At 36.5% G+C, this 15,199-nt stretch overlaps 1 protein-coding gene across 2 annotated transcripts in view; it reads left to right on the top strand.

Annotated features, from left to right (window-relative positions):
• The window catches only part of LOC129431122 (cation channel sperm-associated protein subunit gamma 1-like), a 325,761-nt gene that overhangs the window by 14,042 nt on the left and 296,520 nt on the right, over positions 1-15,199 (top strand). Inside the window, exon 9 of one of the 2 annotated variants that reach the window (XM_055188857.2) lies at positions 12-323. The exons of the other annotated variant lie outside the window; for it this stretch is intronic. Coding sequence (XP_055044832.2) covers positions 12-119 — 108 coding nt within the window. The 3' untranslated portion in view covers positions 120-323. Of the gene's footprint in view, positions 1-11; positions 324-15,199 lie in introns of those variants that run through there. 2 annotated transcript variants of the gene reach the window in all.

The raw sequence follows: 15,199 nt of genomic DNA, 5'->3' as shown, positions 1-15,199 counted from the left end.
TTCTATTTCAGATGTCTCTAACACCAATCTTTGGCTTGATGTTTTTTTATTGTATGATACAGTTGATGAAAGCGGCAATTTCTGAATGTCATGGTAACACACAAGGTAATTCACAATAGAAAAGCATTTAACTTAACCCAGATTTCACTTGACAAAAAATCTACTTTGATCTAGTTTTATTAGTATTGTAAAAGTTGTGTTTGTGTTCTTTGTTTAAGTCATTTATTATGAAGTTCTGTGTTTAAATGTTATGTTGTATTTGCTGAAGGTTATAGTCATGCCATGTTGTTCATGTCACTTTATTAAAACTGCACTTGGGTCTACATTCGTCTCTAGTGCCAAATAAAGCGTTTCAAAAGCATTATTGCTTCCATAAAAATCTCCTGGTTAATGCAATGGCTATTTAAGGTAAAACATTCAACGGAATTTGTAAACATTTCATTATTGCTTGGTGGCTCTCGTTTACTGTTGATGAGGAGCCCCACAGCCCCATATTGAATCTGAGCCTCCACATATAGTGACTGCTCAACCAGAGCCCACAGCTGAGATGGCTGAGAGGACTTTATCGCTTCTCCAGTGTCTGCAACCTCAATCATGACCAGGCAGCTGATTTCAAATCATGCAGACACTCCACTAGTGACAGTGCGTGCGGCTGGTGCTCCTGGTCCAGTGGTCTCCATGGTGCCTGAGGTATGTCCGTTGTCTTCTGTGCTCCCTGTGTTTGCCATGGCTATGTGGTGTCTTTAAGGCACACACTGGCTTTACTGACTTTACTGCAGCCCAGGAATCTAAGTCTCCTGAGCCACCCGCCACACCTGCAGCCCCAGCCCAGATGGCCATGCCTGAATCATTGCCAAGGACAGCTGCCTTTATGTCAAGGTTCAACATCCTGGTTGGGCTCCTAAGTATTTTTTCGGAGGGTAATAAGGGAGAGGTCGAGAGTAATGGTGGGGGCCCTCTGCTGTTCCACTGTCCCGGTTCGCTGTTGCACTATGGCCGATGCCCTCTACTGCTCCGCTGTCCAGGCCCGCCATTGCCCCTCAGCCGAGGCCTGCCATTGCTTCACGGTCCTATACCCGCCCACCTACAGTTGGACACTCTGGTTCACGGTCACATACAAATAACCATAAAAGGTGAAACCTTAATAATTTGGATTGCAATATCCTGCAAATGCTCAAAATGTGTTAGAATGTGTGAAGTCTTTCAACAAACAATGGTAGCATAATAATTTAAATAGGAAACAAATAATCATACTGATGAAAAACTGATGCTTATGAACCATCATGGAAAGTTTGAACTTTAGATTTTTACTGGTATACTTTGCCTTTAAAAGAATGTTTCTATAAATTTCATAAGAACTCTGAGCAGGTCTACTTTGATGTTTTCAATGCAAAATAACATCATGATCTGAAAATGTTACACACATGCAGCAGTCGCGTAGCTATGGGTGGGCCTGGGTGGGCCTGGGTCCACCCACCTGTCAGCTAGGCCCACCCACCTGCCTATCCAGTAAAGCCTATTAGTTATCCTAAAGAGTAAATTACACTCTAAAAATGGCTGGGTTATTTTTTAACCCAAAATGCTGGGTTGAGTCTGTTGGGTTGTTTTGCTGGGTTATTTTTTTACATTTTAAACACTTTTTGGGTAGTTTCAGTTTTCTAGGTGTTGGGTTAAAACTGCTGGGTTATTATGTTGGGTTGTTTGAAGAGGCTCATGTGCTTCGCGCCCTTGATGTTTGAATGTGCTCAGCAATGGTCGTCGTGAAAGGACAGAGTCACTGAAGCAGCTGTTTCAAGGTAAGTTTATATGCTTTTGTGAACATTTCATGAATATAAACATGATTATAACATTTTGCGAGACAGCAACGTGTTAATCTGACTAAGACGACGGGTGTAATTTAGAGGAATGACGACTGTTACCACAGATCGCCATTTACACAAATTGACTCGAATAATCGTTCTAAGATGTTTGATATGGCATATTAATAAAATTAATAAAACAGATGTTACAAAATCCCCATCACACGGTTGATTACGTTAACTCATGACAATTTCTGTAAGCCTTTAACAAAGCGAGTCAAAACCGGTACCGAGTCGACCTCCGCAACCCACTTTGTCTTTTTGTGTCACACACGCGCATAGTTTTCCCTTTTCCAGCTTAACAAGCGATAGCGACGCTGTTAAATTAAATTTAGCGACAAACGAGTTGCTTTCTTGTCATTCGGTATGTAAAGACAGACCGCGAGGCGCGAGCAGAAGCACATGTTACCTTTACCGGTGGCGCCGCGGCGGAGGATCACGGAGCCGTCGTCTACGCTGTCACTGAAGCAAAGACAAGCAGCACATTCACTTCACAGTCGGTACGGCAGGTAACGCGTCGATAAATTAAAACGAAACAGCGTTTTTAACCGGTGTCTTATAAGTATGCTTGTTCCTCTCTTTTAAAATGAAACAATAATTTAAGTGTTTGGACATGAACTTGAAAACATAAACGTATTTGTCACCAAGACGGAGGCTGCGTGGAAGTGACTATCGGTTAACAAACATGTATATGTGTTATATGAAATTAGATGTGTTATTGAGTCGTATTTAGTTACTATTTTATATTCATTTCATAATATTTTTGGGTTGTCTCCTGTGATTTCAAATTTATATTGACCAACCCTCTGATCTGTGGCTGATACTGTAACAGAGATGTTATGTTTTTAGCAGAGATCAGATGTGATGTTGTTTTCCAATTCTTTTTTTTAGAGTGTGCAGAGTTTTTATGTCCATACATTGATGAGGCTAGCAAGACCTTCATACAACTTCAGCCAGTAAGTATAACATTTAATAATTCCTATTTAAAATGTATTGGGAATGTCTTAATTATCTGCTGCATTTAGTACTGCAACACTTTATTCTTTATAGTCAGATCATCATATTTGTCAGTCTGTGTGGTTTGCAGCCTTTGTTGTTGGCACAACAGTTAAAGGAGTGTAACACCAAAGTCTTATGCAAACTGACAACAGGCTATTGCATTTTTGGAAAAAAATCTCACACGTGGTGGTAATGCGGCCAGGGATGCAAATGAAACCCTTATAATTTGTATAAAATATATAATTCACTTGGCCCACATGGTTTTCTGAATACTTAAATCTGATCATTCAGTTCAGACCACTAAAAGTTTTTTCCTCTTTTGTAGATTGCAACAAATGTGGTGGAATTTCTTCTCTGGACAGAATCCTCGAAACCCTTTCCTTTCGTCCTGGCCATGGGAAACATGCAGCAGATCTCTCAATCTTTTTTCTCAACCAGTCTCTCTGATGTAGCCAATACAGAAGTGACTTAAACTGCAATTCGGCCAAGATGGCGACGGCACGCACCGCCTACTTTAAGCTTAAAAAATGCTCTTCACAAACCAATAGGTGACGTCACGGACACTACTTGCATATTTTTTTACAGTCTCTGGTTTAAAGGCATTTTAAGTGCTTAAAAAAAAATACCCCAGGCAATGTGCTTCTATGGGAATTCCTGTAGTCTGTCATTTTTCAAATGGATGAATCCCCTGCTGTTCGATTCCTTTGTACATCTTTGTTCGCCACGAGTAACTTTAATAAATGAAGTATTTTTAGTCAAATACATTCCATTCTGTGAAACTTAAAACATTTGTTCTTTAAAAAAACTTTACACATCTATGAATGATTTTACTTTTAATTTAACAATTACATTGTTTCTTTTTTACACTGCTGTAGTTTTGTTTATGTACATTTCAGTATTTCATATATATACTGTAAAATTACAAATTCTGTCTTAAATTCAAATGAATTGATTCAACCTGTTACATTGTTACTTCAATGTGCATAATTTATGATATTTTATAAATATATTTATACTTGGGTCAGTAAGCAGTCCTTTAAATGATTTTGCAACTTACAACTGTAAAAATGTAAGAGTTTGTAGTTATTTTGCAATCAAATAAACATTTATTTGCTGTTAACAATGGTCTTGATTTACAATAAAGCACATGATAAAAATAACCCAGCAAGAATAACCCAAAACCCAGAATATTAATCCCATAAATGGTTAAAATGACTACATGTTGGGTTTTCTCAACAACCCAACCTGCTGGGTTAAAATGTGTTACCCAACGTGTTGGGTTACTTTAACCCAGCATGTGTTCTGTCCAATATTTACCCAGCGCTGGGTTGCCAATTGGGTTGTTTTTAACCCAACCATTTTTAGAGTGTATGTTGCATTTATCACTATACTTGACCTATAAAATAAATCTTTTTTTTTAAACTCTTGTTTGCTATTATAATAAGGAATAAGTTAATTTTGTAAATAGTAGTGCAATAAATAGCGCATTTCGAACAGCCTCCTGGCCCCTCCTACACCCCACATCATAGAAATTAACACCCGGTTTAAGGCTGACACATAAGGAATAATGAAAGCTGCGCTGCTTCATTGTCTTAGAATGAAGGTCACGAAGACCTTCGGTGAGAAGACTTTATTACAGCTTGATAGTGCACCCTTTAACATTACCGTTGAGGTTTCTGAACCTGAGGTGTTGGTTCAGCAGCTAAAAAAAGAAAAGTCTTTGCAGATAACATTTGCGCTCATGAGCCTTCTGGTCTGAAAACGAGATGTGTTCAGGCACATTGTTGGTGCTTTGCTATTTTGAGGCAAATAAAATAGACTAGCCTACGCCACTGACCAACTAAAACCTGCCTATGGAGAAATATTGCTTTTGTTATTTAATGAGCGCATATACCCGCCTATAAACGGCAACGCGCATTTGCGCCTATAAACGGCAACGTGCATTTGCTTATCACATGGATGCGCAGCAGCACACAAACGTTTAAAATATGAAAAATCAAAGGATTAAAATGTTAAAATGTTTTAAAGATTATTTTTGTGTGTCTTGGACATAAATGAGGACAGATTATGAGACGTTAGAAGGCGTAAAAACCTGCTTCACCTGTAGCCTGGTAAGTAATTAAATGTTTTGCTTTAAACAAATGCAAATATTGCATTTATTTAGAATTTTTTCAATGCTACCCCAAAGATTTATTATATATGATGACTTTGTACCTGTGGATATGATGAGATGAGAACCGTTTTTATGTTATGCTTAAATTTCAAAACACCCACAGCGCTGTTCTAGTGCTGAAATTGCGTTTATAAATTATTTATTGTTACAAATAAACTATTTTTAAAGTACAAACCTTTTCTTGCATATTTGTAAATGATTCTTTGAGATTATGATCATGTAGGCTATCCATACATTTACAATAATTAAAAGCCTGCTATTTTTACTTCCATGACTGAAAGAAAACGACTTTTAAAGGTTTAAATGAAGAATTTCGTTGCAAAACGAGAGAACTCCGTTTTTAACATTTTTGTCAAATTATTATTATGTTATCGTGTTATTATTTTGTTTTATAGTGTTACTGAGCTGTATTTTTTAAGTTATGAAGGTTTAAATCAAAACAAACCAACCGCAGTTGAATTGATATTAATTGGAATGCACAACCAAAATACGAGATTTCTTTTGCAACGAAACTTTTCAAATACCAACAAATTAAGCTACTATTTAAAGTATTTTTAAAGTAGGCCTAAAGCTTTTCTTGCATATTTGTAAAATATTCTTTGAGATAACACTGATCATCTGGGCTATCAATACATTTACAGCAATTAAAAGCCTGCTAATTTTACTTGAATGATCATGACTGAAAGAAAACGACTTTTAAAGGTTTTAATACCAAAGAATAACAATTTCATTACAAATAAAAACAACGCAATTTTTTAATATCAATCTTAAACTGGTAGTCTTCTTCCTCTGCTCAGTTTTTTAGTTTACAAATTCTGCCAAAATATGGAATCAGGATGGCGCAAGCGCAACTGGCTTGTAAAGGAGATGAGACTCTTATTGGTTTATTGCACATTGCGCTTAGATTGTTAAAATAGGGCCCATACAGGCTTTTGTTCTTATTAAACGGTGATATATCGAAACTGGTGTATAGTTGTGTGTTTTTGATAACACATGCTTTTTTGGTTAAGGCCCACCTTATTTTTTCTGGGCCCACCCACATTGTGAATCCTGGCTACGCTAGTGACATGCAGAAACAATCTTTATTTACACGATTAAAACAACAATCTTGGAAAAATAAAACCCATAAGGATAGGTAATTTTTTAAATTTTGATAATTTAGCTGCTATGTCATGTCTAAGTAAATGGACTGCTTTTATATAGCGCTTTCATAGACCAATGGCCATCCAAAGCGCTTTACAATTTTTGCCTCACATTCACCCATTCACTCATCGACGGCGGTGTCAGCCATTAAGGCACCATCCAGCTCGTCGGGAGCAGCTGGGGTTAAGTGTCTTGCTCAAGGACACCTCGACACTTGGTCAGGTGGAGCCGGGGATGGAACCACCAACCTTCCGATTTGTAGACAACCTATATTAACCACTCAACCACTGCCGCCTAAGACATATTTATGACAAGTTAAGATGCAATGCTGAAGAGTTATCGCTTCAAATTTGAATAAAATTAAGAAATTGTGGCTTGTTTATATGATTCAAACTTACAAACCACCAAAGAACATCAGAGACATGCTGGTGGTTTATGTAATTCATACTGGGTGTCAAGATCCTAAAACACTTAAACCCCGTTAAGCGCTGCTTGCAGCTACACTCTTAAAACGAATGTGTTAAATTAACACATCTTGTGTCTAGTTAAGGACAACACATCTAGTGTGTTGTCCTTAATTTAACACATCTCTGTGTTATTTTTAGAACAACACACTTTGTGTTGTTTTAACACATCTTGTGTTGTCCCTTTTATTTATATGAACTCTAAATCAGCACGAAATGACACATAATGTGTTAAAATTAACACATAATGTGTTAAATAGTTTAACACAAAGCAATGTGTTAAAATTAACACACCCTGGATGTGTTAATTTTAACACATTGCTTTGTGTTAAACTATTTAACACATTATGTGTTGTTTTTAACACATTAAGTGTCATTTAAGTTCATAAAAAATAAAAGGGACAACACAAGATGTGTTAAAACAACACAAAGTGTGTTGTTCCAAAAATAACACAGATATGTGTTAAATTAAGGACAACACACTAGATGTGTTGTCCTTAACTAGACACAAGATGTGTTAATTTAACACATTCGTTTTAAGAGTGTATAATAGCATAAATAATACCTGTAAAATGATAAAGCTCAAAGTTCACTGCAGTAGCGTAGCCAGAAAAAAGACTCTGTGCATCTGAAAATCTGACCAAGAGTGCGCCTCAAAATATTAATGTCACCAAAGGAAATGGGGGCTTAAATATGCCAGATTTCAAACTGTACTATTGGGCTGCCCAAATGAAAGCTGTGGTGGCATGGATCATTCATGATCCGGAGTCACACTGGGTCCCTATGGAAGAATATTCAGTGCCGGGAGTCTCTCTCTCTCAACTCCCATTTCTCAACCAGCAGTCTCAGAAAAAAATAAAAATTGCTAATGTATGGGTCAAGCATACTTTAAAGATTTGGAATAAGGTCCAAAAACAGCTGAAAGGAAAGACTGCTTTATCTCGAGCTACACTCTTAAAACGAATGTGTTAAACGAACACATCTTGTGTCTAGTTAAGGACAACACACCTAGTGTGTTGTCCTTAATTTAACACATCTCTGTGTTATTTTTAGAACAACACACTTTGTGTTGTTTTAACACATCTTGGGCTCTATCTTACACCCGGCGCAATGCAGCGCAATGCGCGACGCAAGTGTCTTTCGCTAGTTTCCACCCTAATTTTCACGTTTAGCGCCGCGTTGTTTAAATAGCAAATGCATTTGCGCCCCCTTTGCGCCCATGGGCGTTCTGGTCTGAAAAACGAGGTGTGTTCAGGCGCATTGTTGGCGCGTTGCTATTTTGAGGCAACTAAAATAGACTACGCCATTGACCAACAAAAACCTGGTCTAAAGTCTAAAGTCAATGGCGCAATATGTTTTATGTTATTTAAAGAGCGCATTAGTAATATGCGCCTATAAACGGGAGGACAACGCGGGTTTGCTTATCACAAAGTACATAAATGCGCAGCAGCACAAAAATGCTTTTAAATTTGAAAGATTAAAGGATTGAATTTAAGAGATTATTATTGAGTCTCTTGGACATATTTATAAATGAGGACTGATTATGAGACGTTAGAAGGCGCAAAGAGCTGCTTTACCTGCAGCCTGATAAGTAAATAAATGCTTTGCTTTAAACAAATGCGTCTGTTTTTAATTTTTTTTTTTAATGCTACCTCACGGATTTATTGTATATGATGTACCTGTGGATATGGCGAGATGAGAGACATTTGTAAGTAATGCTTAAAAAAACTCTTTGCTAAAAAAAAACGCTGTCCATAGTGCTGAAACGTGAGGAGAGCCGTTTGTAATTTCTTTATCTCCTGTTTGTTACAAATAAAGTATTTTTAGAGTACAAACCTTATCTTACATACTTGTAAATTATTTTTTTATGATATTGGATAGCCATACATTTAAAGCAATTACAAGCCTGCTTTTTACTTCCATGACTAAAAGAAAACGGGTTTTAAAGGTTTTAATAAAAAAAGAACAATTTCAATATAAGTGAAAAACAACACAATTATTTAACATTAATCTTAAACTGGGGATCTTCTACCTCCGCTTAGTTTTTCAGTTTACAAAGTCCGTCATCTAAATAGGGATTAGACATAGCGCCAGCGCAACTTGCTTTTAAAGGGAATGAGAGCTGTGACTCTCATTGGTTTACTGCACGTTACGCCCAAAATACTCCCATTACAATAGGACCTACCCTTTTCGACCATGCGCTCGGCGCAAAAACGATTTTTCCCGTCGTTAAATTAGCAAAAGTGGATTCGGACACGCCCATTTAGACGCTGTAAGGTGCCACCCACAAGCCCAACGACAGATACAAGTGGAGTGGGTGAAGGGGACTCGTGTTCGTTCCTTCCTCAGCGCTTCTAGAAGAATAATTCATGATCATGATTAAATTAATTTCTTTGATCTCTGTGTTTAAATTATAATCTGACTCCAATTTAATATACTAAGAATTTAGTGCATTATTCCAATTATCTGTTGATCATAATTTAGATGTTTGATTATTTATTAATTCCCATAGTCTTAGTTATTCGTTCATTAGGGACCCGGTATCGCACAGAGCATACGCCGGCCGTTTGCGTATATCTCACGGACACAAAATTGTCAGTCTGATCTTAGTCAGAGGTTACCGGGTAAACTAATATTTTTATGTCTGGCCGCTCCATGCTTGCTCCGATCATAAAAATAGTTACTTTAGTTTAGCGCTCATGCAACTTGCTAAGGCAGGTGATAAACATAAATCTGAGAGTTTTAATGAATGTGCCCCATGCTCCATTCGACCATCAAAACCTCAGTGTGATAATATCCTGACACGATAATCTTGCGGTAATACCAGACTCCTTCTAATCTACTGGTCATAACAATTTCTGAAAGAATTAAAATAAATCAATACAGTTTCTGAAGAATTCAGATGAATCAAATGTAACAATTTATTATACCAGGCAGGTTTCAGCTTCAAACATAAATTAAACAATATCATACAGAATTTGATTCAATTCCAATTAATTAAAATGATCAACAGTTGCAAAAGTTACAAAGTCATACCTGGCAATAGACACTCTGGCTACAGAGTACTTCCATCGTGAATATAATATACCCAAAATGGTTTAGAAAGATTCTTGTTAAAGATTTCTTACATGATATTTGAATACACACACCCAAAGTGTGGGGAAGATTCTTGCTAAAGAATACTTCCCAGAGTCTCTTGCCAAGCCACCTTATATACACAGAATGAGACAAAGAATAATAAAATCTCAAAACAGGATTTGGTTGGTCGGTTCTCGTGACCTGAAGGAGCACCAAATGGGACTGTTAACCATCTGTAATCTAGATCTCCTCATGAGTTGACACCCATCACAGGAGTACAGATTATGTCTTAAGTTTTAAACTTTGATATACTTTCTGTTAGCATTATAGAAATTAGACCTTTTTAACCATCGCACCATGACCTTTAAAACAACACCAAACATGAAGATGAAACCTTGGTAGCATCACAACATATGATATATCCAATGTTACATGTGTTTAGTATATTTCCAGTAACCAAACCCTTAAAGGAGAAGAGAGAGGGGGTGAAATACAGATCAGTTCCTGGGTATCCGTGACCCCTGTGGAGAGAGATAACACCCTTTCTCGGGAACAGGCATAGAATGTGTTTTTTATTGTTTTATGGTCCAGCTCCAAAAACAAAACTTGTCCACCTGTCCTACACGTTGCGCTGTGCGCTTTAGACAATGCGCTTAGATCGTTAAAATAGGGCCCCTTGTGTTGTCCCTTTTATTTATATGAACTCTAAATCAGCACGAAATGACACATAATGTGTTAAAAACAACACATAATGTGTTAAATAGTTTAACACAAAGCACGAAATGACACATAATGTGTTAAAAACAACACATAATTTGTTAAATAGTTTAACACAAAGCACGAAATGACACATAATGTGTTAAAAACAACACATAATGTGTTAAATAGTTTAACACAAAGCAATGTGTTAAAATTAACACATCCAGTATTTTCAAATAAGGAGCTATGTAACAAAACATAATGATTGGGAATTAATCAGAAGAGAACCTACAAATATAGAGAAGCATTTTATCAATTGGATTGAAAATGGTGGTGTAATGAAAAAACAAATGTCCTTGATGTACAAAAAAATGTTGACTGACATGTCAGACAATACACAATATGTAAAACAACAATGGGAAATGGAGTTGAAAGTTATTTTGGATGACGATGTTTGAAGTAACATTTGCTCTGGCTGTCATAAGGGAGTGGGCAGTCAGGTCTGGAGGGAGTTTGATTGGAAGACGAAAATCAGATTTTTCAGGACTCCGTTGAAGTCTTTCCTCACTAAGTATAGTATGAGCGACAAATGTTGGAGGAACTGTGGACTGATCGGTGATCAAACTCACATTTTTTGGGACTGTCCCAACAAACATGGCTTCTGGAAGGATGTTAAGGGTATTTTGGAAGATCTATTAAAAGTGAACATTTCTTTTGACTCCCAAACGTTTTTATTGGATATCTTCCCAGACAATCTTTCTCAAGATCAAGCGTTTCTTCTCCATCTCCTCTTAATGATGGCAAGGAAAATGATAACAATATGTTGGTTAAAGCCTGAACCACCTACCATTGCGCAATGGACACAAAAGATAAGACAAGTTTATTTAATGGAACGGCTAACAGCACATGTGCAATTGAAAACCCCTGCCTTTGAAAGAAGATGGGATCCAATTATTGACTTTCTGAAATAGGACATAAGCCTTTGCATTAAATTGAATATGTTTTCTGATTGTATATAATGTATGAAGCCCAGTCTCAGGACAATGTTCATGTTTTGTTTTTGCGTGTTTTTTTCCTCTTTTCCCCTTCCTTCTGTGTGTATTCACAATAAAGTAAAAAAAAAAGAAAATCTGGGTGTGCCACATTAATTGTAATTTTACTGTGCAAAATGATTAACCATAAGCACATAACCATGCTATAATGGCACCATATAGTGGATTCTTATTTCTGTGCCCTGAAAATATGATTTATAATGTTCAGTGATGTCACCGAACTGTCATCCAGATTCAAACAGCATTTTTTGAGCATTGGTTGATGCTGAGCCAGAGATGGACGTGCTCAGCGCTTATCATATATCCAGCGGCGGAACTAGTCTTTTTTAATGGGGTAGCCAAGGCTACTTTAAGAGGTCCATAGTCAATAAAAGAAAACAATGTGTACCCATGTATCAAAAAAGCATAAATAAACTTATGATTGCTGATTAGGTGATAATCAGCCTACTTTACATTACCCCACATTAGACAAATATTCCTAACTGCTTGCATTACCATGTAAACATAATGTAAGGGTGAATTTTAAATATTTCTACTGTATTTCTTACATCTGATTTACTGTCTGTTAAAGGTATAAATTGTGTCATAATTTACTTACCCTTATGTTCTAAACTGTATAAGTTTTTATTTTATTTTATTTTATTTTATTTTGACGAAAATCAGAAGATATTTCAAAAAAGAAGATATTTTGAAAAATAGGCACAGTTGATTGTAACCATTGTCTTTCATAGCAGGAAAAATATTATGGAAATATTGTGATAAATATGTGTGTTTATCAGAAAAAAGAAATTCATACAGGTTTAGAACAACATATAATATAAGGATGAAAAAAATTATGACAGAATTTTCATTTTGGGTGAACTATCATTTTAATAAAGCTAAATATCTAATGTTAACTGCAGTAATTCAGTAAAGGTTTTTAAAAAAGAAATCTAAACTCCATAAACCTTAAACTTCAAATTGCAGAGCTCAACATAAATATGGATTAATCTTTATTACAAAGTTTCAGAAGTCAGTCAGGAGCAGTGAGAGATTCTCTTTTCTTCTTTTGATATTTAATTAAATTTGAAGACAGACTTCTTGAGGTTAGGCTTATTATACAACCGAATGCAATAAAATGTTTATTCATTTAACCAATTGTTTACTATTCAAATCACTAAGACATCTATGCCTATGAGCATTTGTATCTTTGATTCTCAATTTTAACTAGAAAATGCATTTCGGGACGAACTGCAAAAGTGTGCTTGCTCTGGTGCCGCCGATTTAGTTTGTGCATCCTCACATTGGAGTCCCAAGTTCATGTACAAAGTTTGGTTTCAATACGTGAAAGCGTTCCTGAGATAAACTACTTCCTGTTTTGGCGGCGTCGACGCACATTTAGTTTTTGCGGTTAACTTATTTACTCACTTAAGTACACATAACCAAAAGTTTATAATATGGAATATAACATTGTTTTATGCAGTTTTTTGTCAATGCTAATTATTTCACGACCTCTATTTAAACTACAACCGCCATTTTAATAGCTGGCAAACATTAGGCTAGCTTCTAATAAGAGAAATTATACTTTTAGATTTCGTCAGGGCAGTAAAATCAGGTGTATGTTTGTCAGCGCGATACGCATGCAGTGGTGCAGGTGCTGGGCTGTGAGCGATGGGCGATTAACTTACTATCTGTCTGATTATTTAGGCTTCAACGTGGCAAACTCAGCCTAGATTCATGAAGATTTTAACAGAGGTGGAAAGAGTAGCCAAAAACTTTACTGAAGTTAAAGTAAAAGTAACTAAATAAATAATTACTCAAGTAGAAGTAAAAAGTATGCAATGAAAATAATACTCAAGTAGCGAGTTACTAGTTACTCATGAAAAAATAAATCTAGATATATGCACACACACGCACACACACACGCACACACACACACACACACACACACACGCGCGCGCACACACACACACACACACGCAGTGCCCTCCATAAGTATCAGAACAATAAAGACAAGCTTTTTCTGTTTGATGTGGAGACCAGAAATTGGTAAGATAAATATCAGTATGCCAGAAGTTTAGAATGTCACATTTTATTAACCTTTGTTTATGTTTCAACACATACATGCTTTAACAACAAAGAACAACAGCATTAAATGCTGACTTATGTGTATTGTACACAAATGCACATAAGTGAATCAAACTGATCCTACATATTTTATGCTTTTCATGTGTAAACAGTCAGGACACAGCTCAGTGCCCATTAAAAAAAATAATGTGACAGATTCTGTACTTTTGTCTCATGTTCATCTTTTAATGTTTAGACATTTCTTGACTCCACAACAAACAGAAGAATACGTATGAAGGGCACTTCTACAGTATGTGTAAAACTGCAACATACACCAACAGTACAGAAAAAGAATACAAGCACAGAATAGACAAGCATTTCAAATTAACAAATTAACTTTAGTCTCAATGTTGATGTAGCTTGTAGCTGAAATATCAGACAAGTAAACTGACAACAGTTTTGTATATGTATAAAGTTGGAATCTCCTAAGATGGCCTGAGGACATTGACAGTTTACACTATAACAAAACTCATGTTTTCTTACGTTGTCATGTCACGTGTGTTTTGTGAGAATCACTTACATCATACAGTACATTAAACAGCGAATCAGACGTCAATCATCGAATTCATGGATCATGGATTTTCTTCAATCTGTGCTACAGTGTTTCTGGAGGTTGCACGCGTTTAACTGTGTCTGACGACGAACAGGTCGGCGGTCGCGCGTATGTAATGGCGGGTACATGTGTGAAGTTTTGCTTTTAGTTAAAAGATTGGTAAATTCATTTCCACGTCACCCAACACTGGTTATATTCTGCGTGTTTCTACATAGGTTACGAGTAAAACAGCTTCGGACGATTCCGTGTTTGAAGCGATCTGAACAATTCATTCAAACTGATTCGCGAACCACTTTAAAACATTTGGCCCATTCGATTTGTAAAGATTCTACTCAAAATACTCATTTATTTGCAACACTTTGTAATTAAAACGACTCAAATGAGTCATTAATCCGCGAATGCGCCAGAAACACAAGATAGCAATTTAAAAATAAAATACAAATTTCGTAATTAATTAAAATACCGATGCCAAACGATCACTGCTACGCGAGGACGCGAAACTGACGTCTTTACAAACTAATACGTTTACAATGTATTACATTGATGAAAAAGGGAATTAAACTTGTCGTGCCATATATCACTGAAATAAAAGAAAGGGATTAAAATATGTCTGAATCATATAATTCCTACCTGTATGTGAAAATGCACGTTCTCCAGAGAGCTCGCGTTGATTCAAGCATTCAGAATATAAAATCCATTTGCAGTTTTGCGTCCGAAACCGCATATTGTATAGTGAATAAGATGAAGTTTACGATTCTAAAAATATGTATCCAGGAATCTGTCCATATACGATACGAAGATTGGGTGGCAGCCGAGGTTACTGAGTCCTCCAGGGCTCGCAGCAGAGTCTGAGGGTGTCGCCTCTTCTCCGGGCTTCTCTGCTTTCTCTTCCTCAGCTCTTCGCTGTATTGTGGCTCTTAAAGGAACACCGATTCTCTGAAAAGCTCTTTTAAATTCCATTTTGCCATTTTAACATTAAAACTACATCCCGCCATTGTTATTCAAACTTTTCCACGGAGCAATAGCCTGTTAGCTTAGCTTCTAAAGATGGCTGCCGCTATCTTTACATTCTG

The sequence above is a fragment of the Misgurnus anguillicaudatus genome, chromosome 13 (genome assembly GCF_027580225.2).
Source record: "Misgurnus anguillicaudatus chromosome 13, ASM2758022v2, whole genome shotgun sequence".
NCBI lineage: Eukaryota > Metazoa > Chordata > Actinopteri > Cypriniformes > Cobitidae > Misgurnus > Misgurnus anguillicaudatus.
Note: the sequence above shows the minus strand (reverse complement) of the source record. Positions and strands in the feature narration are given on the sequence as shown.